This window comes from Lepidochelys olivacea (assembly GCF_965140295.1).
Source record: "Lepidochelys olivacea isolate rLepOli2 genome assembly, chromosome: 3".
In the NCBI taxonomy this organism is placed as follows: Eukaryota; Metazoa; Chordata; order Testudines; family Cheloniidae; genus Lepidochelys; species Lepidochelys olivacea.
In genome coordinates, this window is record NC_140413.1 from 99531268 (window position 1) to 99557128 (window position 25861).

At 38.9% G+C, this 25861-nt stretch overlaps 1 protein-coding gene across 1 annotated transcript in view; it reads left to right on the top strand.

Moving 5' to 3' along the window:
* LAMA2 (laminin subunit alpha 2) overlaps positions 1-25861 on the top strand; it is a 458477-nt gene that overhangs the window by 369453 nt on the left and 63163 nt on the right. Inside the window, exons 36-41 of the mRNA XM_084624485.1 lie at positions 1305-1467; positions 2861-3071; positions 4709-4825; positions 6374-6537; positions 9542-9680; positions 14804-14906. Of these exons, the coding sequence (XP_084480611.1) occupies positions 1305-1467; positions 2861-3071; positions 4709-4825; positions 6374-6537; positions 9542-9680; positions 14804-14906 (897 nt within the window). The remainder of the gene's footprint in view (positions 1-1304; positions 1468-2860; positions 3072-4708; positions 4826-6373; positions 6538-9541; positions 9681-14803; positions 14907-25861) is intronic.

The window sequence follows — 25861 nt, forward strand, 5'->3', positions numbered from 1 at the left end:
CGAGGTCCTAGACAGGCTTATACAGCCCTTGTTACTGCAGCTTCACTGCTATTGTTATTTTTAGATGAGAGCTAGCTAGGGTACGTCTGCCCATGTTGCAGTCACACCTCTGACTGCAGTGTAGACATATTCTAAGGCACTTTGCATTGAAAGTCAGTGGAACTTTTGCTCCAGAATGCCTAAATTATTTCTGAAAATGGGGCTTCTAAGCATCTAAGTCATATAGATGCTTTAGAAAATTTTATTCACAGTATATTCGGAATATACCATGGAGTGTTATGGCATAAATATTTTATCAGTACTAGAATGAGATGCCCTGCATAGTGGCTTTGGCATTTATGAGTAATTCAGCCATCTTGAACACATGCCCATAAACTTTTATACACACCACTGTGCAGTCTTTGCCTTTTTTCCCCCTTCTCTCCTTCTGTGTTTCTGTGTATAAACACATAAGCTTGCGCTCTCTTACCAGTGCTCATTTGCTCTCCATTTTTAGAGGGGGATCTCCATCATTTATTCTTCTTATCGTTAGTAAACTTGCATTTTAAAAACAGTAAACCGTCCTCTAAAACTCATTTACGTTTCACTTTTTCATTCCATTCTTGCCCCACTCCCTCACTCCCTGCTCAATGTCCCAAATTATAGATTCATAGATATTTAGGTCAGAAGGGACCATCATGATCATCTAGTCTGACCTCCTGCACAATGCAGGCCACAGAATTTCACCCATCACTCCTGCAAAAAACCTCACACCTATATCTGTGCTATTGGAGTCCTCAGATCGTAGTTTAAAGACTTCAAGGAGCAGAGAATCCTCCAGCAAGTGACCCGTGCCCCGTGCTACAGAGGAAGGCGAAAAACCTCCAGGGCCTCTTCCAATCTGCCCTGGAGAAAAATTCCTTCCCGACCCCAAATATGGCGATCAGCTAAACCCTGAGCATATGCGCAAGATTCATCAGCCAGATACTACAGAAAATTCTTTCCTGGGTAACTCAGGAAATCACCTGATGTTTCCAGGGTTTGGTACCTATTTTCTATATATATTTCTTACTTTAGATATAAAGCTTCCTTACTTTAATTACTGTGCCTGAAAGTGAAATACAATAAAGGATTTGATGGAACATATAACATTTTCTCGTTTGTTACTGATTGTTGGATTAACTGCCTTTTATATTTCACAGCAGGAATACCCATTGCAAATTGCATTTCCCTTGGTGATGGTGATGATGTGCGGATGCTGAAAGTCTCTGTGTCACTTTTATTTACTTATTTCCTATATGTGTGTTTTGCCCCCAAATCTGCAGCTGTAAATGAAAATGCTGTAAAACTGAATGAGACGCTCCGAATCCAAGACAAGACCCTGGAGAAAAGCCTTCAGGCTCTGCAGAGTGATATTGATAGAATGATGAGAGAACTGAGAAGAAGAAAGTTGAATGTGCAAGAAAGGGCAGCCCAAGATGAGTTAGAGTAAGTAGAAGGGCCACAAGCTTCAACCTCCCCTGAGCCCAATAAGATGAGTCTGATTAATACGATCGTAATCCATTCCGATGGGATTTCAAAAGTGGAGGTCACTGAAACATAAGAGAAAAGGGTTCTGATATTTCATATCTATTTTGTAGCCCTTGGATTCCTGAAAGTGCTAACATTTGTGTAAAATTATCCACCAGCAGAGGCATTCAGAAGGATATGTTTTTCCATATTTGAAGTATTATAGGCCAAAAGGACTTTTGCCATTGACTTCAACACAAAGTTGGGTTTTTTTAGCATTACCATAAAAAAGTTTTTCTGGAAATTGTCCAATCAGACTCTTTCTGGAGGTATTAAGTCATTCTATAAGGGAAAGGGGTTAAAAATGCTATCCTTAAAATGATGTATTTATACTTTTTAAAATTCATAGTTTTCAGGAAAAAAAACCTCTTTGAAACATTTCCATTTTGAAGGGGATTACAACTCTTATGACTACTTTGAAGTAATTAATCATGTTTACTCTTTTATCAAATGATTTTGGACAGTCACTGGTTCTGGTTGGCTAATTTTCAGGATTTTGCCCAAGGACCCAAGTGACTAGGATCTCCCCCTTCCCTGTGTTTGCCATGAAGTTCTACGTGCTAAGTAAGGAAGAAGACTGTTTTAATTGTTCCCTTTGAAGTCATCTTCTTGCTCCTATAGTCAATAGAACTTTACTTGCAGTTGTTGCTTTGCCCCCTTCTTATTTCAGTGTTTAAATTTGAATTCAGGTCTGTAATCCTATTCCTCCCAGTCCACATGAAGGGCACGTTACTGAACCTAATTCAAAAAAAAAAATCCACCACTTTCTCACCAAAAACCCCAAAGTAAATAGCTGCACATAAAGTTTTCCTACTCTCATGATTTTATGAAGAATTTTGTGATGGTTGATATTTTTCTTAAAGCGCCACCTCCTGTAATCGTGAGACTATGTCATAATCTCAGCTTTCATTTTAAAAAGTGTCTAACCCTCTAGAGGTTGTTTGTAACAAAGAAAAAGGGAACAGAATTAATTATTTCAAACTGACTCTCGCAGCTTGTCTGAAGCTTTGCTTTGAGACAGCTTCAGATCAGGCATGTCCCCTCCATTCAAGGTAATGGACCACTTTGTGACACTTGTCACATTAATGTGGATGAGGGGATGTGGACTCAGGGTGAATTTAAAATTCCATAAGAAAACCTAATATGAACTTGTCCTTTTGTTTTACTAAATGTGTACTCTCTTCAAAGTTGTTTTCCACTTCTATTTCAAATGAATATTTCAGCTGTTATGGAATTAAAAATGATGAGATTACTGGGTGTGGTGAAGTTGAATTCTATGCCTGTTTTTTGTTTGTGTTGGTGGGAATTGCAGAAATGCGGAAGCCCTTTTGAACAAAGTGAAGAAATTATTTGGAGAGCCCACAGAGAAAAATGAGGAGCTCAAGAATGAGGTCAGGGACAAGATGGCAGATTACAAAAACAAGGTTGACGATGCTCGAGACCTGCTGAGAGAAGCCAGTAGTAAAATTAGGGAGGCCAATCGCTTATCTGCAATCAACCAAAGAAACATGACAGTGATAGAGGTTAGTGCTGATGATCAGGTACCCTTGATTTACCACCATCTTGAGGGTTAGACCAGAATCTGGAACTCTGACCCCTTTGGTTCACATGAACTTTTTACAACCAGCAGAATATATACATGCTGTGAAGAGCCCCTTCAATGAATGTTTTTTTCTCTCTTCATCATTCTTATTATTTCTTCTAAAAAGCAAATAGAACTCTAAGAAATTTCAGGTGAAGGATGCCCTGGATCCCTGTAGTGCATGTGGGGTGAAATTCATCCCAGTGCAAAGACCCACAAAAGTCCCTATGCAAAATTTAAACCCTGGGTTAAAGTTTTAGCAAGAGACCAATTACAGTCTTCACTATCCTCTATTTGCATCTTGCAGCCTTGCACTTTCACCTTTATATCCCACCTCTAGAAAGAAATGAACTGGGTGTGTAGATGTTAAAGAGTAATAAATCAAAGTATATCTTGCGTAGTTAGTAGCTGTTATAAATGATCTCCCTGGTGGCAGGGGAGTCTGCTTCTGATTTAATTTTAATTGCAAAGACTTGAAAAGCACATTATACTTTTCATTAACAAGCATTTATCCAAGATAGAAAGAGCAGAGTCAAACATAAATGAAGATAAATGTTTCAAACTCTCGTTGCTCTCGATGTGCTTTTGCCTAATATACAGTGATGAGGTTAGAGTTCCAGGACCTGAGTTTTCATCAGAGGTTTGTGCGCTTGATTGATTTACAGATAGATGCTGTATTGTAAAGAAGTTAGAAAATATCAGCTGCTCTACATTTCTCTTCCAATGGGGTTAGAGCAGAGAAGATGGGGCGATTGTCTTTTATCTAGGTTCTTATGCACTCCCTAACACAATAGATGATACAATTAATAATAATAATTAATAAAGTAATAACAATTATCTGAATGCTGTGAAGAGTCCCCTCTACCAATGGTTTTGCTTTCTTCATCATTCTGAGATTTCCATCTTTTTTCCCTTTCTCTTAATTTGTGGCCATCATTGCACTTCCCTGTTTGCCTGAATGATGCAATTTTATGGCCTGCTGTCAATCTACTCTGTGATGCTTAATGGCTCTGTACATGATGTAGCTAGTACTTTGAACTAGAGACAAACGAGTGCCATCCCTCTTGTGCAATGTATGCAGTATCCACTAGTTGGAAACAAGAAAGTCCCAAGGTTGCTTCACAAACTAATAAAGCAATGGTGTCAAAAAACCCAAACCCGACAAACTGGAAACTTTTATTAAATGTGGGATCAACAATTAAAAGCAAGAATGAAAATTAATATGGATACTTCAGGAATCTTCACAACATTTTGCTTTGGGCTAATTCACTGTCATACTTGGGGAAAATAACTATCAAAAGAAGAGAAAGGGTTGGGATTTCTGACTTTTCAAACTCATTCTACTCTAGTGCTATGGTGAGGCAGTTCTGTGGTGGGGCAATATAAAACTCAGATATTGACTATCTTTGCTACTGAGACATGCTGTATTTTTATTTTTTGCTCTAATATCTCTGAAGGTATCTGAAGTTTCATGTGGGGGGGGGCCCAGAAAAAAATGCAGGGGTATTGGAGTGCGTGGCCACTCCTGCTTTACCTTTGCTTAATTAATTTATTTCACTGTGTGGATTCAACCTATAGAAAAGGAAGCAAGCTGTAGAAAGTAGAAGACAAGAGGCCGAAAAAACACTAAAAGAAGGGAATGACATCTTGGATGAAGCCAGCCGTCTTGCAAATGAAATCAATTTAGCTGTGGAGGTGAGTGGTTTTGGTTTGGTTTGGTTTGGTTTTTGAGCGTAGGCACATTGAGGTAGCTAAATGGATAATTAAAGGAACACCTAATTAATCCAACCTTTATCAGTGTTGGAATATTTCAATTGGAAGCATTTGGCTTTCCATTGTTGTGTGTACAGCCTGGTTGTAAAGGATAAATTGGTATATAAACTGATCAAGGTTGACCCAATCTGATTGTATTACACACAAATGCATATATATGCATCCCTTACTTTTTACAGATGCTGTCTGCTTCTGTAAGTGTGGTATTAGGCATCTAGGTTTGAACAAAGGATTCTGGCCTTAGAATAGCAGGTGCAAGAAGTCCATAGGCAGTCCTACCCTTGGCTCTATTGTCTAGATGCACATGTACACACATAAAAAAAGTGTGGAAACACAACAAAGAAAAGAAACATACGAAATTATTACATAAGGGCCTGTGGCTGCAGACCTTGGGGTAGGTAGATCAATGGGACTTGCGTACCTATCTCACTTGAATGCTTTTGAAAATCCCACCCTAAAACTTCTATAGACATGTGTTTGGGAGGACTAGTCACAAGAAGTGATTGAATGAACAAATTCTTCAGACCATTCCAGCCAATAAAACATTAGAACAAATCATGCTACCATATATTCTTCATATGCCATACATCCTACAGAAAAATGCTTTCAGAAATATTTGAGAGTTTTAACTTTAACATCATTATTTTTGTATCAGTTTTAGGCTAGTTTAGCTATAACTTTATTTCTTTCATGCAGTTACTCCTGATTTTCACCAGTGTAAGCTAGAGAGGCCTTTAATGGAGAAAAATTAAAATAAATATATTTTAGAAACCTCTACAATAACTTGTCTATAATGCTATGATTTTACAGTTTGATACTTTAGTAATATACACTCCCTGATAATTTGCAAAATAGTTAATTTCAAAACAGCCACTGGTCCAAGAAATATTTCTGTCCTGCACCTCAAACAAATGTAATTTGGGGGAAAATTCCATATTTTTTGGGGGGGGGGGTGGATTAGAAACTCTCTTGAGGTCATTTGTTTGGGGGAAAGTGATGGCTATTTCAAAAGTGTAGCCTTTAGTGATATGGATTAATAAGCAAAAGTGTAGGTGAGTCAGTCAAAGGTGCATGATAAATAGAATTTGTCATATGGCTTGGCAGTTTATCTCAGGGATATCACCACAGCATAGTATAAATATTTCTGCATCCATAATTTAGAAAATATCTCCCTAAGAGTGCATGTGTGTGAGTGTTGTGTATAAAGTGTGTTTTTATCTTTTCTCTTACATCATCAAGAAATAAGGAAGAACACCAAGTTCAAGACAGTCAAGTCTTCAATGGAATAGTGGCTTTTAAAATAGCCTAATTGTTCCCATGTTTCAACACTGATGTGTTTTTCCTTATTAGTTCACTGAAGTTTTATTAAATGTCCAAGCACATGTGATTATATCTCATAGAGAAACAATATGCAAAGTGCTATGCTGTTTGCATTCAGCTCTTTAAATACTCTTGTTTTGTGGCTTTCAGTATGTGGAAGACATGGGGGATAAGATACAACCGATCACTGATCAGCTGAAGGATAAAATAGACGATCTATCCCAAGATATTCAGGACAGGATGCTTCCAGAAAAGGTGTTGCAGGCTGAGAACCATGCAGCCCAGCTGAATGAATCATCTGCAATACTGGATGGGTAAGTCAGCCATTTCTTCATACTTCTAAAACACTCATAGCCTGGGGTCTAGAATTCCCTGACAGAAATAGAAGGGGATTATTTTCAGACTTTAACTTCTGTGATTATGAATATACAAGATTCCAGTGCTCTATACAGAGCCCAGTTAGGAGAGGCTAGATTCACTTCTTTGGAGGAGCATCAAAAGTCTGAGTTAGATATGGGGCTTAGGAAGATATTATACATGTCTTGGGGTATATCCAAGATAATCAAACCCAAACATTTCTGAAAATCAACCAGTAGATGGAAAGTACTAACACTTTCACAAGAAGTTCTCCTATTTAAAAAAATATTTTTTTCAATCTGATCTCTCTTGTGCCTTGTGTTGTCATTTACACAAGGGCAAAGTGGGTGCAAATTGGTGTAAGATGCTACCCCTTCTCATTTAGTGGCATTTTTTACAGTCACTTTCCCACAGTCATAAATGACACCGCAACATGCAAGGAGAAGTCTGTTTATCTTTGTGTGTTTGAAATTGGCAGCCTTTCAGTTTGTGCACTTGCTGACTCTGGGGTAAAGGAAGCAATTTAAGCATCACTTTCACAGAAAATTGAGAATACCTAAAACTTGTTCCCAAAAGCTTTGGTAGATTGTTTAGAATTCAATTGCTGAGCTCCTTCATGTCATTTGGAAAGAGTCATACAAACTGATGTGATGTGCAACAGACTGTGGAGAGGCAGATAGACACAAAATACTGTTGCCATTGAATTGAGCCCCGGTTCTGGGAAAGACTATGGACCATGTTGATTTTGTCTGAGGAACTCTGAAGAAGAGGAAAGCAGAGATGGCAGGTGGGGGGGGGAGGTAAAGCAACCTCTAGTTATGAGGGGGATGCTTGTCACTCCCTGCTATGCCTCCTTTCTTGTTGGTAATCATGGGGGGCAAGGCTTGTACTCTTTCCTCCTTTAATAGATTAAGCTAACTGAGGAAAAAGGCACACGTATCAGAGTGTCCAAATGGGGAGCTATTGTGAATAATTTGCTCTGCATTAGCTATTCCTATCCATTTCCTCATATAGACAAGCCCTTAATTCACCAGAGGGTAAAGAACTCGGTACCAGTCAGGAATTTCTGTGTGTCCAAAACATTTCTGTAACATCTTCCAGATGACTGTTTTAAAATCCTTTACAAGCAATCATGAGTTTAGTCTCACAATGACACTGTAAGGTAAGTAGTATTTTCACCATTTCATAGATGGAGAGTCTGAGGATATGTCTAGGCTGCAATCATTGGGTGTGATTTGCAGCTGGAAGAGACATACCCAAGTTAGCTTTAATCTAGCTAGCTCAAGTCTTAGAGCAGTGAAGTTGCTTCAGCATTGGCTGTATAAATCTGCCCAGAACCCTGCTGCTACATTTCACGGATCCAGGACCCAAGCTAGCTAGAGTAAAGCTAACTCAAGTATATCTACTCGAGCTGCAATCACACCAGTGATTGCAGTCTTAGACATACCTTGAGGAATGAAGAGGAAGAGTGACTTGCTGAAGGTATAGCGCTCAGAACACGGACCTCGTAATCCCTGGTAGCCTGCTGTAGCACAGCTGCCCACCTTTGGCCATTTTTATTTTTTCAAAGCTGCTACATGGATAAAATCACATATTTTAAAGTGTATATTTTTAAAACTCCCTCAATAGCTTACAGCTTTGGAACAAGCAATTTATCTCAGTGCCCACATCTTCTGCAGATAACTAGCAGGTCCAATTCTAGAGACTTGTGAGTAGAAGCTCTTAGCAGCTATTTCCATGCCAGTGTACAGTATCTCTGGGGAACAAGCCACACTATTACCTCAGATAAAGTATCTGATTTGATACTTGCAAAATTACCAGTTTCACATTCAATAGAGTCATATCTGAAAAGTAATCTTTAAAAACTGAAGCTTTTAATATGGTCTTATGTGTGAGATCAAGAGGGAGAGGAATTGAACAGTCTTGTGTGGGGATATCCTGTCACCTTGTATCACAGGGGTTCTCAAACTGGGGGTCGGGAGGTTATTACGTGGGGGATCACGAGCTGCCAGCCTCCACCCCAAACCCCACTTTGCCTCCAGCATTTATAATGATGTTAAATATATAAAAAAGGGGTTTTTAATTTATAAGGGGAGTCGCACTCAGAGGCTTGCTATGTGAAATGGGTCACCTGTACAAAAGTTCGAGAACCACTGTTGTATCAGGATAAAGCTATTTACCTCAGACACCTAGACACTAGACATAGCTAATTTCTATTAGCTATCTATGGTATTTATGTGGACCTCATTACCATAGTATCTATGTGCCTCACAATCTTTTTAATGTGTTTAACCTCAGAACTTGGCTAACCTCACAGGGGTGGTGTGATATCAATATTACTAAGACACGGAGAGACTAACGGTGATTCTACACTTAGAGCTAAAGATGTACTTTGTGACCCAAGGACACATACCTATACTAGCTCTCAACAAGCTAGCATGCTAAAAATAGCAATGTAGCCTCTGGAGGAGCTAGACTCCCCGAGTACGTACTCAGGCAGCTGGCCCTTCACGCTGCTGCAGCTACCTGGCTATTTTTAGTGAGCTAGCATAGGTCCATCTTCTCAAGATGGAAATTACATCTCAAGCTCGAAGTGGAGCTGTACCGTGGCTTGCCCAAGATCACCCAGGAAGTCTGTGGTGGAGCAGGAAATTGAACGTGGGTTTCCTGAGTCGTAGGCTAATGCCTTAACCACTGGGCCATTCTTCCTTTCAATGTGAAATATCTCCTCAACCCACAGTACACAAAACTATTGTTGCTCCATGTGACACTAAGAAAATAAAATTTGACACTCCCTTTAAACACTTAGCACCCACACTTCGGAAACCTCAAATATGGCATTGTGCACTAGAGCCATCATTAGAAATCTGGGCTGTTTGGCTCAAAGTGCCAATCCATTTTGCTCTGTTGAGCTACAACTGCGGTTTTTAATGGTGTGCCGTACCTTTTCCACCCTAACAGAATCCTTGCTGAAGCTAAAAACCTCTCATTCAATGCCACTGTAGCTTTCAAGGCATATAGCAATATCAAGGACTATATTGATGAAGCAGAGAGACTCTCCAGGGAGGCCAAGGCCCGTGCAAATGAAGCTATGCAACTGGTAAGAAAAGTGAATAGTGTCTGTTGGAAGGGAAGCTCAGGCTGCTTCTATACCCCTGGCTCCCTGCACCCCCTTCATTCCAACTTCCATGTGCTATCATCCTACTGCTCTATCTATACCCTCTCCTACTGCAGGAGCCCCCCAGTTCTGAGATCCTATCTCCACATACTCCTAGTCTATGTCCCTCCTGATCCCATTTTCTCCTCTCTGTGCCCCCTACACTGTCCTTTTCTGGACTACTTCCTCTTTATTTTTATTCCTCTCTCATACCCTTCTGCCCATGTCTCCCCTCACCCCCCCATCCCTCACTCAAGTTAGCAGCTTCTGCAACAAAGCCTCGAGACAGAAGCAGGTCAGTTTCAAGTCAATGTTCTGAAGAAATCTTTATCTTGGCAATCCCCCACAAAATAGCTCCCTAAAAATATTTAAGGGCATTTCACCACAACAAGGCCATTGAAACAAAACAGAACTGGAGATGGCGGGGCCAGTCCACCCTGCAGATGTGATGACCCACACAAACTTAGGAAGATTTTTTGGAAAGTGAATGGCAGAACGATTTTTAAACACTGGCAGCAAAAAACTGCATTTACAAACTGTATCAAGCTTCATCCCCAAGATGAGATGCAACAAGTAAAATTTCAGAGGGTTGGTTCTTTGGGAGGGTCAAGGCAACTAGAGGGATTTTAAATGGGTATTATAATGGGAAGCTAGCCCTTTAACCTCAACTATGAAGGAACTACCTCTGCTCTACAACAAACTCAGCAGAGGCAGAAAGCCAGGGATATTTTGTATTGGGAGTAATGAAGGAGTTAAAAGCTTATTTATAGAGGCAAATATGTGACCAGCTGACCTGCACTTCACAGACACCCAGGCTGAAAATACCCCTGCAGATGGCAGAAAACAGTGAAATTGGAAAATCCCTATACCAGATAAAGAAACTGCAATGATACAGATAGCTAGCAGAAATAATACAAAGCCCTGTGGATTCAGAGTTACAAGGCTAGAAATAAGGACAATGTGACCAGTCCATATTCATGAACAAGATAATAAGGTCTGGATTTTAAATCGGTGTTGGTCACATTTTTTGCAACTTTAAATATTAACTTACAGTTCAAGTAGCACTAATTACTGAATTTATCTCTTTATGGGAAAATGGAGCCTCACATATTGATATGTGCTGGGGAGCTATAAACATAGTTCCTTCTATCAGAATTACCAGTTTTAAAGCAAAGGCAAATAAAGAGTAGTGGGTTTATTTTCAGAATAAAAAACCAGAAAAATATCTCTTGTCTTTTTCTCCTTTGATGCCTCAGAGACAGTGAGGGAGACAGATGTTATGATGGTTGAACGGGAAAGAAGAGAGATGCAATAGTCAGGAAACAAAGCAGGTGATTGCTATATGGCTACAAAAGGGCATATGTCAGAGAGGCAATGAACCAGCTGATTATACTATAGAGAGAAAGAGGATAGATAATTTGAAATGGAATGAAGAAAGGATGTGGACAGTATGATATAAATAGAGACAAATGATTACCAAGTACGGAGACCAAGGCATGATTAAGACACCATTTTTAAGGGTACTCATTCTTATGGATTCAATAGATATAACCTTATTTGTTTTATGCAAGTTGTATAGAATATGGATCTAATTGATAGAAAAATAGGAATGTGGAGGGAGTAATGAGTTAATGTAAAGTAATGAGTTTAGGGGAGTTCTTCTTGCTACGTGTTTGCCATTCCTACCCTTCATAACATATAATAAAATACCTACTTCTGTATCACACAGATTCTTACATAGAAGTGTGATGAGTGGTCATTTTAGGGTTTTATTTATGTTAATGGAAAGGATGCTTTCTTTTCAAATGAAATTAACAGTGTTAAAAGCTAGAACTAAAAGAGACTAAGAAGCATTTCACTAGCAGGAAGCCTGATAGATGACTAGAAAAGATAATCCATATTTTAAAATATGACAGAAGAATTCCTCCCATTTTTTTATGATGGATTAATTCTCCCTTTTAAAAGCAAAATAAATTAATCACTGATGCAGCATCTCCAGCATTCAAGCAGCTTTCCGCAGCCCATCACTTATTGTGGGTGGTGATGGTGATTGGGTTAACTGACTGAAAAGCTGAATCATGAGAAAGGATTTGGCTTGTAGTTCAGAGTTTAGAATCAGTTTTAAAGTGGTGCTTCAAGAGATATTTTTAATGTGATCTTTTTTAAAAGTGCAGGTGCGGTCTACTAAGCAAGATCAAGGAACTAGAGCTTGTTCTATAGTACAGAGTTAGGTTGACATAAGGCAGCATGTGTTAACCTAATTGTGTCAGTTGCTCCCGCTGACGCAAGTGCCATACTACACCGAAGACATAACTCCACCTCCACGAGAGGCGTAGGGCTTATGTCGGTGTAGTTAGGGCAACGCAGTGTAGTAGATGCTGCATTACTTCCATTGGCTGGTGGCTGTCATTCTTGTCAGTCTCACAGCTCCAGCCATGACAAGGAGGCCGTGGGGCCTGTGGTGGCCTCCAGCTACAGCCTGGCTGCCATCAGAGCTCCCTGCTCCCAACCGCACTGCTGCCTGTGCTCCCCAGTCCTGCAGACAGCCCTGCTGCCCCTGGGCTCCCTGTTCCCAAACAGGCTGCTGCCCGGACTCCTGGCTCCCCGCTCCTTGCTCAGTGGCTGCCCCCTTCTTCCGGCAGGGAGGCGAAAAGCCCAGGGGGCAGTTGGGCTCCCAGCAGGGAGCCGCGGGAAGCTGAGAGCTCTGGCTTTCAGCCCCCCACACTGCCCCTCTTCAGTTGGTGGAAGTGCTTTGGTGAGGACACGTACCACCGACGGAAGGAGGGTAGTGTGGATGTCGTTTGACAGTGCTTTTCTTTTTCTATTATCTATTTTTTAGCATATGGACTGATACAGGAAATCTAAACACAGTATCAATCCATATGTCTAAACACACAGTATCACCTGCTATTAAAACATGAAGGAGTTCACCATCACACACACTTGCCTACACACATGAACACTCATGTTGCACACAGTAAGATATTGGTAATGTCTGTGCTTTTCGTTAAGTCAATATCTTATGAACCACAAATCACCAAAATGCACACTTTGTATAAGATGTTTTGATTAGTTGACTTTTTGAATAGCATATTTCCTTTTAAACTGTTTTCAATCTGTACATCTCTATTTATCGCTGAAAAGGTCTTTGTAAATATTATCTTTAAGCTATATGGAATGCAATCAGGGTTTCTGGCAGAAATATCAGCCTGGCCTTAATTACTCAGCCCTTTATTCAACCCACATCTTGTTTTTGCATTGCAAATGCAGCCTTTCCACTTCATTCTATCAAATATAAACTGCTTTAATAGCCAGTCAAGCAAGCCCAGCAAATTGTTGTTAATAACAAAAATGATCATTAGATCTGAAGTTCTGTGCTCACAGAGTAATCATTCCCTAGCTTCCAAAGCTCAAAGGAAAAAGAACATAAAAACATAATCTGATTTGACAGGTGTATCTGCTGCCAAAACTGGCCAAACATGCCTCCTTAAGGAGCAATTCCCTTATTGCATTGGAGATCAAGTAATGATTCCTCACGGATACTCTTTTTAAGGGATTATGGGTATCATTTTTACTACATGTGCAATGAATTATATTAGCTGTTACTCTATGTTAAAAATAGATATATAAATCCCAGCTCTGCAGTTTTCATTGGTATGTTGAAATCAGCAGTTCCACGTGCACAGGGACTGCAGACTTTGGGTCTGTGAAGCCCTAAGTGAGCTTGGAAGTATGGAATACTATTGCACAATAATGTAGTCACCTGGATTTTGTTTCAGGAGAGCACTTAAGCACATGCTTTAGTCAGTCCCTATTCAGGAAAGCACTGAAGTATGTGTTTCAGTCCTATATGATAACAAGGAGCCTGAAGCTGGTAGCTGTGCGTATATCGAGTACAGCACCTTAAGCAGTAAAACGCTGTCTTACAGAGAACCGCATTGTGAGCGTGTATTGAATTTCCAAAGAATTCAGGGCTTCTGCCAAGATTTTGATATGGTTAGGCAAATGTATGGGCTCTAATGTATAAGAGAAGTGGGAGAAATCTAAAAGTGTTCAAAAATATGACCTCTGGGCTTTATCGGAATATAAATATTAAATAATAACAGTGTCATTTAATTGGCACGTAATTAATTTTTAAGTACATGTATCTGCCCTGGAAAATGAAAAGTAGCTACTTCTTAATTACATACTAGTTACAAGGCTATGACCCATGACTAATATAAAATGTTATCTGGCTGTCAAGAGTATTCTCAAAGAAATGCAGTCTGTGTTATGGAGTGACCGGAGTTCATTCTCTCAAACTGAACAGTAAATGATTCAGATTCTAGAGCATTTCCTAGCAAGTTAAAATACTAATTTAATTTAGAAAAACAGTTCTTCCTATATCAACCTTGAACTGTAGGTACAGCTTTGTGTGATTCTCAAATAATGAGATTTTTAAATAGTATTTAGTAGTTAAGAATTTCAGATTTAGCTACACCTTACCCTTTTGTCCCCCTCCTAAGCCTATTTTCATTCATTTCACCTTGACTGACTTGGTTTGATTCAGGAAATACAATTGCTATGAGAACATCTCTTTGGTCTATGTTACAGTCTGTGTTGTGAGATCTAGTCTATTTATTAAATGTTTCATAGCTGTTGTTAAGGAGAAGTATCGAACTGTATTATGTTATTGTGTTCTTAGTTGCAGGAAGAAATCCAGACTGAAAAAAATCTGCTTACATAGATTTGAAAAAAATCCACTCCCAGATTCTATTCTGCTTTCACTACGTTCAGAAACAATTTCTCTTTCTGTTTCTTTTGTTAACTTCATCATTGACATTCCAAGGGAGCCCTGGTTTCTTGTAAAAATAAAAGTAAATTAATAAATGTAAAGTATTTTATTAATCTCTGTTGGAGAACCAGTGTAATGGCAGCAGCATATAATTCAGAGTACATTGATGACCGCTTAAAATTTCAACGATTCTTGAGCTAGCTCTTCCTCCTATACTTTTTATTACTTTAAACTTGCCCTGAACCAGCTTAAAAATACTTTTCTGTAAATGACACTGCTTGTTGGTCTGCAGGCATCTGGTCCTCAAGGATCATTGAAGGATAGTGCCAAGAACTCGCTTCAGAAAAGCTTCAGGGTTCTTAATGAGGCCAAGAAGTTAGAAAGTGATGTTAAAGGTATGTGTACTCTATATGACATTAATTTCTGTTGATAAACTACTAAGATTGAGTATGTTCCTAGTGCAAGGAAGACACATCAGTGGGAAATTGAAAAAAAAGCTCAGCCAGGGGACACTGTGACCTAAATGCAGAGCCTTAGACCACTAAGTTATCCTGATAGCAGGAAATGAGTATAATTTGTAACCTTATGACTATTTATTTAAGACTAGCTTCAAATTCTGACTGTGGGCCCATGCAAAGTATTAATGCAGTAATATGTGCCTACATGGGCAACCTGGGTGTTCGGTCCAGTGGGGCTACTTGCTCCCTGATGCTGGTGGGCAGATAAGGGTAATGGTAGAGCCTTAGCTTCACCATTGATTCACTGGCTACAGTAGGTGAGCCAGCATTATAGGTGGTGGGTAGTAATTTACGGCTGTTACAGGTCAGCAGTAAATTACTACCCCACCACCTAGGAGTAAGGATGAAGCAATATAGGCTTTGCAATGAGGAGCTATGCCTCTGAGTCACAATGTCTCCCTGAACTACTCATGGCTTGGTGTTAGAGCTGGAAAGAGAATTGAGGGTTTTTCCATTAAAAATTTCAATTAGGGGGGGGGAGTTTTCATCAAAATTTTCATAGGAAAATTCTAACTTTTCTTTAAAAAATTACGTTTCACTTTTCAATAACCGAAAACCGTAAACATTAAGCCCCAAAACGACAGATTTGGGGCTAACAACTCTCAAAAATCAAACCAATTTCAGCTTTTAGCCAAAAAATTTTTGCTGTTTAGTTTTCAGTATTCCAATGAAAAAATCAAACATTTTTGAGGAAATGAGACACTTTCAGTGAAAATTTTCATTGAATCAAATGCAATTTTCAATTGCAAAGAATTTTCGATAAAATATATTGACCAGCCGTAGTTGGTGCAGCTCATGCATTATTTCTTTCTGAGGGCTTGGCTTAAAGTCAGAATCTAGCCCTTAACATACATGCATTACCTTAATATATAGTAGAGCAGGTCAAATCGTATTTATATAGAATGTATTCAAATGTTTTCCTATCAATTACTGAATGTATTTTTGGTGAATATATTTGTCCTTATTTGACCAGTTCTAGCATCTTGCAGCCAGTAGTAGCCTACTTCCAGAGCTTTTTATCCAGACAAATCCTAAACTGTTTTATAAACTTCTTAAAGAGTATACAAAATCACTTATTGTAATCACTAATGAAAGCCATCTCTGGATGGAGTTGAATATAGCATCTGTTCAATAGCTGTCAACAACCCTCCATAACAACTTAGGACAGGAAGTGAAGAATAACTTATTTGAATGAAACTGAAGGGGAAATATTTGGTAAGCAGAATACAATTACCCACTTTGAATTTGGCCAGTATTCTGAGGTTCCCACCTCTGCGCTTGTGGAAAATGCTAGGGGTTTTTAATGATCACAAGTGGTCTCAACTGCCATTTTATGTCAGCCAGAGAAAAACGTCTCCAGAACTATAGTATTTTGGGTCAATGGTTTAATAAAAACTTGGAAAGAAGAGTGTCACCTACCGAATCAGCCTTTGAAGGCCTTCTATCCAAGTACTAACCAAGTTTAGTTTATGATTATGAGATATGATATCAAGTCCAGGGTGGTAACTTCGTGGCTTATTTCAAATTAGGATCCAGTAAATTTTACATGCATTCCTTTGTTATAGTTTGAAATGTCATCCTGGATCTTTTGGAAAAAAGCTATGTGCAATGATCATAGCATCTCTTGAATTTTGAGTAATAATCATGACATAGTCAGATCAAGCTTAACTGGCTGAAATTATCATAGCAAGCTAGAGACACCTGGAAATAACCACGAAGACAGGAATGTTACGGTCCTTGGAAGCCTGTGAGAAGAAACAGATATGGGGCCTGCAAGGAAATAAAAAAGATGGCACCCTGGAAACAGAGAGACTGACATGATTTTTCTTGCTGACAAATTGCAAGCTCATCATAGTTTCTGAAAATCAAGATGATTTCTTTGCTTTATGCATCATCACTAGAAAATCACCAACAATAAGATTCTGGAATCAGGTCATAGCTGGTTATTTCCTTGATGGTGCCTAAAGCCATCTGTAGTGCTAACATAAGTTATAAATTGTTTGTGTTAGAAACATAAACAAATTTTGTTCAGAAAATGATTGGGTCCAGTCCTTGGGTCCTTTTCCTGCAAAACCCCCATTGACCTCATGCAAGTTGTAGTACAAAAGCATAAGATCTATGGGATCAAACCCAGAGGAGGTAGATCTTAGTGTGTCTTTTTTGGCTTTTTGCACTTAAACATATTTTGGCAGCCTAGGAATTCAACCAACAGAACATATTTAACATGCAGTAAGTAGTTGATAGGTTTAAAGAGGTCATTTATTATGTTTTATGATCATATTCTCTTTGGGAATTACAAATATTTTATCACAGTCTAAAAGTGCAGGAGATGTGAAAATGTGTAGCACTGTTAGCTTGTAAAGCTGGATGTACATTTTAGTTGCGCATTCCATAAAATTCTATTGTGTGTCTTGACTGCAAGATTTAGTAAAGATATAGGGCATTATTATGAATTTTGGGAGCAGCCCACAGTAACATGTGGTGCAGATCCACAAAGCCGTTGGAGGGTGGGGAGCAGGAAGTAGTCAGGTGAGGGAGGAAGGATGCGTATCTCTCTAAACTTCAATAGTACACCCCTTTCTGGGGTACAGCTTATTCCATCAGGCACAGTTGGCCTGTTTCACTGACCAGTGTATATGGGACAGCAGAGATCTGGCTCTATCTCCTCCCCATCCACTTTGATGACCACATTTATTTTGAATACACAGTGCCACAAACAGTGGAACATGGTCCATAACGATGATTGATCTGTTATGACTTTTATGATATGGGATTCTATGAACAGAGAATTAAAGGAGGGTAATAAAATTAATGCTATGGGTTTATGGAAAATAGATCCTGTCAAACTAACTTGATACCTTTTTTTGATGAGATTACAAGTTTGGTTATTAAAGGTAATAGTTTGATGTAATATATGTAGACTTTAGTAAGGTGTTTGACTTGGTGCCACATGACATTTTGATTAAAAAACTAGAACAATCTTAAATTAGCATGGCACACATTAAATGGATTAAAAGCTGATTACCTGATAGGTCTCAAAATAAAATTGTAAATGGGGAGTCATGATCGAATGGGTGTGTTTCTAATGGTGTTCCACAGGGATTGGTACTTGACCCTATGCTGTTTAACATTTTTATTAATGACTTGGAAGAAAACTTAAAACCATCACTGGTAAAGTTTGCAGATGACACAAAAATTGGGAGAGTGGTAAAGAATGAAGAGGGCAGGTCACTGATACAAAGCAGTCCCGATTCCTTAGCAAGCTGGGTGCAAGCAAACACTATGTGTTTTAATATGGCCAAATGTAAACATCTAGGAACAAGGAATATAGACTATACTGACACAGTGGAGGACTCTACCCTGGGAAGCAGTGACTCTGAAAAATATTTGGGGATCATCATGGATAATCAACTGAACAAGAGCTCCCAGTGCTATGCTGTGGACAAAAGAACAAATGAGATCCTTAGATGCATAAACAAGGGAATCTAGAAGACGTTATTTTACCTCGGTATTTGGTATTGGAGTGAACACTGCTGGAGCACTGTGTCCGGTTCTGGTGTCCACAATTCAAGAAGGATGTTGACAAATTGGAGAGAGGAGCCATAAAATGATTAAAGGATTATAAAACATGCCTTATAGTGGTAGACTCAAGGAGCTCAATCTATTTAGCTTAACAAAGAGAAGGTTAAGGGGTGACTTGATTACAGTCTAAATACCTACATGGGGAACAATGGGCTCTTCAGTGTAGCATCACATTGGCATATTATGATCCAATGGATGGAAGTTGAGGCTATACTAATTCAGATTGGAAATAAGACTAATTTTTAATTATGAGAGTAATTAACCACTGGAACAGTTTACCAAGGGTCCTGGTGGATTCTCCATCTCTGACAATTTTGAACTCAAGATTGGATGTTTTTCTAAAAGATCTGCTCTGGAGTAATGATTTGCGGGAGATTCTATAGTCTGTGTTACACAGGAGGTCAGAGTAGATGATTAGAATGGTCCCTTCTGGCCTTGGAATCTATGTATACCTGAAGAAGTTACACAGCTATATTGGAACAGTCATTTGTTATGGACACTTCTCCACAGTGCAAGATGTCTTGTGTTCAAAGTAAAAAGTGAGGACAGAATTTTGCTCAGATATGAGTGAATTCCATATGCAGATATAAGCATATAACTTGGCCTGGAAAAAGCATAGTACAATATAAATTATATATTTAGAGGCTGTTTTAAAATACACTCCAATCAAAGTTTCATTCCTATCAAAACTCACAGAAGTGAAAGTGCAAATAGTGTAAAGTATTTGCAAGACAATTTCAATCCAAGCAGAAAGGGACATTTATAAATTCACAAACTAGGTTCTCATCTACACTCACGCAACCCTACTGAAACTGATGGGTTTTCATTAGGATTCTTTAATAATGATTTATATTAAAATTGCTTTGTAGAGGCATAAAACAAAGTTTCATTGCATGGATTCTGAACATAATTAAATATGGTCTCAAATTCCACCTGCCCTGCAGAAATCAATTAATATTTGTGCCCTGAATGCGGATACAGCAGAGTAAGAGCAGTGAACAAATTTCCCACCTCCCCCTACTTTTACATCAAAATAATGTTACTGGTATGAACATAATCCCTCCTGTATGTGTTGGCATTTCTGGGATGGGAAGTGAGAGCTGAGATTAAAAATAATAGAATGCAACCTACTTAGGATACTTACAAAGTTGCCTTCTTCAGAATCCCTACTGGAAATACAGAAGTGAAAGATGGATAATGGGCACTCTATAAAGAGCTGGTAGACAGAAGTGTTCATTAGTTTAGAATTTCTCTCTCTGCACTACAGGTAGTACATTAGTTAAAGTAATGAAAACCCGTAAACCACTCAAATAATCTATCCTCCAGGAAGCCAGGCCTAAGGTATGACAGAGATTGGAATGTTTTCTTGCTACATTATGACATTCTCATGATTTGTGGCCAATTACACTAGTTATAAAATGGCTGTTAATCAGAAAAATGCCATATATTACTTCCAAAAATTGCTGAAATAGTCCTTACAGAGAAAAACTTCTGACAGCAGCTATTACAATGTAGGTTTAGTCATTTCTCTCTCTGTGGGACTGAGAGTGAGAAGGAATAAACTTGCGGGGAGAAGTAGATTCTATTTGTAGTGATTTGCCTACGTGTAGAGTTTCAAGAATTTGGCTGTGAGGGAGTGAATGCAGCTGCCTGCCAGCTTTTCTCTCTGTCTGTCTGTACCTTGACAGATTCTCAGCTTGCCAGGAGCAATTTATCTTGCTTATAATTTTGAATTTACATTTTTAAAAATATGGTTGCTCCTGTGCAGATTTGAGATTAAATATGGAGTTTTGTCCGAACAGATCAATGAAAAGTGAAGTAAGATTGTGTACAAGCTCCCTTTGAGCTGGAGACGTAAAGTCAGGTGGCTTCTGAAATCCAGCTTATATCATTTTCTTTAGTTTAAGAATTGATAGCTTGTGGAGACTCTACCCCTCTGACAACAGGTGAACATTTTTAGTGAAAACATTTCACTTCTGACAAGTACAGGTAAATCTTATACAGGGATTTTGTCCTCACCTGAAGTGGATTTTAGCTGATCTAGTGTGTTGTAATCACTAAATGGTTACACATAGTAGAGCTCCTGTATTAATTTTGGTAACCAACATACTCTTCAATACAAAATTTACAATCAATAATAAATATACAATTTTTTAAGTAAAGATTGACCAACATAGGCTGCATCTCCCTCATTACATCTCTATTTCTTCTGCTTATTCCTGTCTACTGTCTTGCATATTCTGTAGCTAAAGCATTAACTTGGGACTCATAATCCTCTTTATAGGATAAGACAGTGGGGAGCAAGCATTCTATTTGCAAAGGAGCAAAACAAATGTAGCAGAAGAAGCAAGATATACACATAATTTCACCAGCTAATTTGGACAGCACCCTGCCAACAACGTCTACTGTGCATGCAGTTTCTATGGTTTTAAAACTACTCTTTAAAAATAATCTAATGAAGCTTCCTTTCCCATTCTTTGGTGTCACATTTAACTATGTGTTCTTTGTGATGGCATCTTAGACAATTTCCCATGAGAACATGCATTCCATGTTACTATAAGAAAACTATATATGTTAGCAGTCAAGTAAAGGTATTTTAATGGTGCCGTGTCATCAGCAATTACTCAGTGCCCCCAATATATAAAATCTGCAGAGACCTAAACTATTCCTTAGATATATAAATAGATAAATCATCCTCCATTTATATGTAGCTCCTTAATCACCTACAATACTCAGGCATATGTGGTGCCAGATTAAAATGTGGGGAAATGGTTTTGCTCTTATGACTTCTTTAAGTTTGTTTCTTTTTCTGCTGAGTAGACAATGCTTTATCCCTTATTGCTATGCCACAGAAACATAAAATTGATTTGGCCATCTTAATCCAGGTCACAGGAACAGGTGTCCACTGCACAAAACACAATCGCAGCCAGCACTAATTGGCATTCTTGTGCAACCCCCTCACAGAGGCTAAGAACTGAATGGGTATACAGGGATCAATCCTGCAAGGCATTCAGCCAACTCAGTTTCAGTGGGAGTTGAAGGTGCTCAGCATCTTACAGGAATGAACCCATTAACTCCTCCCAGGCCAGAGGTAAAGCATGTTAGCTGAGCAATGTGGGCAAACTTGTATTGCAGATGCTCATGTTGTACCTATTCTCGAGCTACCTGATGGATTTTGGTCTCCAGCATCTTTCAATATTAAATATTTAAAGGAGAGGAAAAAATTCCATGTTAAATGAAGCCAGTGCATGTCATGATTAATATACAACATACCTGCTCAATACTTAATAAAAAGTACTGTCTGAATTATAGATTTACAACAGGTTACTTCCCAATATGGCCTTTAAGAACTTTATTACTTAGCAACACTGTTAAGAGGACTTCTCATGAACAGTGGTTTTAGGAGCTCCTCCCCTTCCCTCCCTTTCAGCAAGGGACACCCTTAGGGCATTTATTTATGGCTTTATTCTTCTAATACTAAGAAAACAATTAAAAATGCATTTGATAAGTTAAAAGGAAAAAATATTAAACAGATGGAGTTTGAATATTCAAATTTAGGAGTTCTGGAGAGACTGAACTTATTAAAATCCATAAAAATTAGTTTGATGCTATAGTGACAAAACTGGAAACAGAGGTCTGGAAACATGATGCTTCAGAAATATAGGAGGGGAATAATTAGCATAATTTCTGGATCTGGCAGGCTAAAGAGGGGGAAAGGAGACAATTTAAGAGCACACAGCAAAATTACTAGAAACACCACCTGAAATGAATAAACTATGTCAGAATTATTTTAAAATGTATACACACTAATATTCCAAAAAGGGACCAGAGACATTGGGGAAATAGGCAAATTTAGAAAATTAAATGGATCTAATTAAAACTGTTTGGAAGCTGATCTTAGTAGACAAGAAATTAGCTCTGCTACAGTCTCTGATCATTTGGGGTAGATTCAGATGCCTTCACTCTTGTCCAGTAGAACCTTACTAGTAGCCCCACTGACTTGACTGTTCAATGAGATTGGAGAGTTTCAGAACCTGGTGCTTAAAAATACAAGGCACCTGGGCATCCAGGGCTAACCTTTGTAATACAAACAAGATCTTTCCTGGGGCTTACTGCAGCCTCAACTCACCTCACTTTCTCCCACAGGTTGCCCAAACAGGGAGGCTACCTCCTGTTCTATGTGGGGCACTTCCCAAGAGTGAAGCCTTAGCTCCACCCAGCTCAAAGTATTCCCCACCCTCCTACCTTAAATAAGAGAAGCATATTCTTCCCTGGTTGACATTTCAGACAGTCTTGGAGTCCAAAATGTATCTCCCACTTACATGCCCCCCAAACATTGCCCCTCCCACAACAGCAGAAGAGGTATAGGTGGGGGCCTCTAGTGCACAAGGACTTGATCCTGCAATGTGCTGAGTGCCCCCAACTTGAAGGTACTTTGCACTTGGCAGGATCAGGTCCTACCTGGGTAGTTAAGTGGAGCCATAGATTTACTTGGACCAGCTCCCCATCTTCTCCTAATTCGAGGCCAGCTCCTAATCCCTTTCTTTTTCATCCTTCATCAGGATGACTGTTCATGCTCCAGTGTCTGCTGTCCCTCAGCCCTCTTCCTTTTCTACCTGTGACTGTTTCTCTCTTTCTGCCTTTTGTTGCAGAGGTTGTGTGGATGCATGCGCTCTTTTGCTCTCTTTTCTACCCATTTTTTAAAAATACAACTTTTTTAAAAGTGCATTCTACTAAAAAAGAGCCTCACTTTATAAGGCCAGTGTTAATACTGTTCTAATAAATCACCTGGAAAGGGACAAAACCCTAAATACATATCTGTTAACTCATTACAATAATTGATCAATCAATCAAAGAGACAGCTATTGTGCTGCCAGTAGAGCACATGGGGTTCAAGCACAGAGTATAGAGTCTATCCAGAGATATTCAGAGTACCATAGGAAGACTGTACACTTTGCCAGTTAATTAAGAAAGCAGGAAAATAAGAATTTTTTGACACACAAAATCATTTGATTCCCTGATAGTAAGTGATTGGCTAGTTTTGAGGGTTACAAAAAATCTTCAAGCCTTTTCATAATCTACGAAAATGCATATCTTGGTTTTATAGGTAATGTACAATTTTCTTAGATTTTATTTTTAAAAAATAACAATTTGTCTTCCTATCTGCATACATCCATCTTTGATAGATTTTAATCTTTTATAATCTATTGACTGGTTTCTCTCAAGCCACATCCAGGAAAGTTAATACCCATCAGTCCTGAGAAAAACAAATATGCTTGCTTTTTTAAAAAAGAGCTTTGAAATTCTGTAATAGTCATTGAGAAAATTAAAATTAGTTAACAAAGTTCTTCAGATCCTCTTGTCATACTATATAGTTCTGTATAGCAGCTCACACAGAGGGGTCCCAAGCTGTTCCAAGCCAGTATGTCTTATTGTAACACAAACTATATTAATAATAATAGTTTCAGGCCAGTGTGAGACAGAGACAACTGAGACACTCTTTGCATAGATAATGTAGAGTCAAATTGCTCACACAGTAATTCTTCTAATAGTTTGGTAAAGTGGACAGTACATTGAAACTATTTAATTCAATCTTGAACCTTAGGTAGGCAGTATGAGATTTTTTTCGGTCTGTGCCACAAATGTCTCAAGTCTCTCCGATAATTTAACTCACACTGGGAGCTCTTTTGACCCTTAGTCAGCCTATAATCAGGGGACCAGAAAGGTGACTTTGATCTAGTCTGGCAGACACCACAGACATCTGTTCGGATAAGTATTCAAACTTCTAATGTGTTTAATTTCACTGAACTCGTACACTTTTGAAGGTCACAGTTAGAGTTTATACCCCATCCCCTTTTCTACAAATTATTCTCCATCTTCTGCTATCAGTTCAATCAGTTATTCTGATTCATGGAGTGCATTGGAGCCAAGAAATTCCCACCTTTCTGTTCCTCAACTCCAAAGAGCTCCATAATAATGGGAATAAGTGATTAAAAATGTCCCCCCAAATAGGTGTTTTCAGACATAACTAGCATTTTCCCCCCAAACTGTATGCTGGACTTTTTGAAATAAAGATTTTTAAATACCTTCAGTTGGAGCCTCTTTCTGAAGAGTCTGAAAAATCATTTTTATGTAGCATGTTGTTCCAGCAAAAATATCACTGTTATGCAAAACAGTTTGTGAAGAATATCGACTTATCTGTGAAGGATAATGTCAGTTTCATCTTTCATGTACTGATTATCACATTGCTGATCCTCTGGTTTGTACTAGTTTTTCACTTTAAACAAATTTTGATATATGCTTTTAGCTACAAACAAGTTTCCCTCCAAAAAATCAATCTGCATATTTCATGATAACTTTTTCTTGATGTAGCCTCCTAATAATGATCATGATGCCGCTAATATGGTTTCATGCCCTTTCTCTGGACATTGTATCAGCAGTTGTTGCCTTACTTTGAAAAAGTCCAGCAAGAATTGGGAAATAGCATGCTTATGGTGATAGTACACTACCCTGATTGTATTGTTTTGTCACACAAAATGGATGAACCATTGGCCTAGGGCAGACACCTGAAGAAGAACTTGTGAGGTTACCATAGAAAAGTTTAATGTTGCCTATCTTTAAAGCACAGGTCTGGTAGTTTGGCTTCTTGGGTCCTCTGCCCGGTTTGCCATTGACTCACTGGGTGGCCTTGGGTAAATCAGTTAACCTCTGTCTGTCTTATTTTGTACTTACAGGAGTGTTGAGTACATAAAAGCACTTTGAGAGCCTTAATAAAATCCCTCTATAAGCACCAAGTATCACCATACAATAGTCTAAGGAAATCAAGCACTTAGATACAAAAGAAATAGGTGCCTTAAATATAGAAGATAGCATTAGTAAACTCTGGAACTGAGTGTTACATATGTTCATTGCAGTAACTTAGTAAATTAATTAAATATATGTATATTGATGACAAATGGGTTGTTCATGGTCTGTTCTATTACAGTACATACCAAATGAATGTGTAAATGTAACCCATGCCTGCTTGGTGTGGCACTCTGTCCCCATCTAATGGCACCTAGGCGAGGGGTTGCCAACCTGTGGCTCTGGAGTTAATATGCGGCTCCTTGCCAAGGCACTGACTCCGGGGCTGGAGCTATAGATGCTAACTTTCCAATGTGCTGGGGGCTGCTCACTGCTCAACCCCCTGCTCTGCCTCAGGCCCTGCCCCCTCCCCTGTGCCTGCCGTGCCCTCGCTCTCCCCCCTCCCC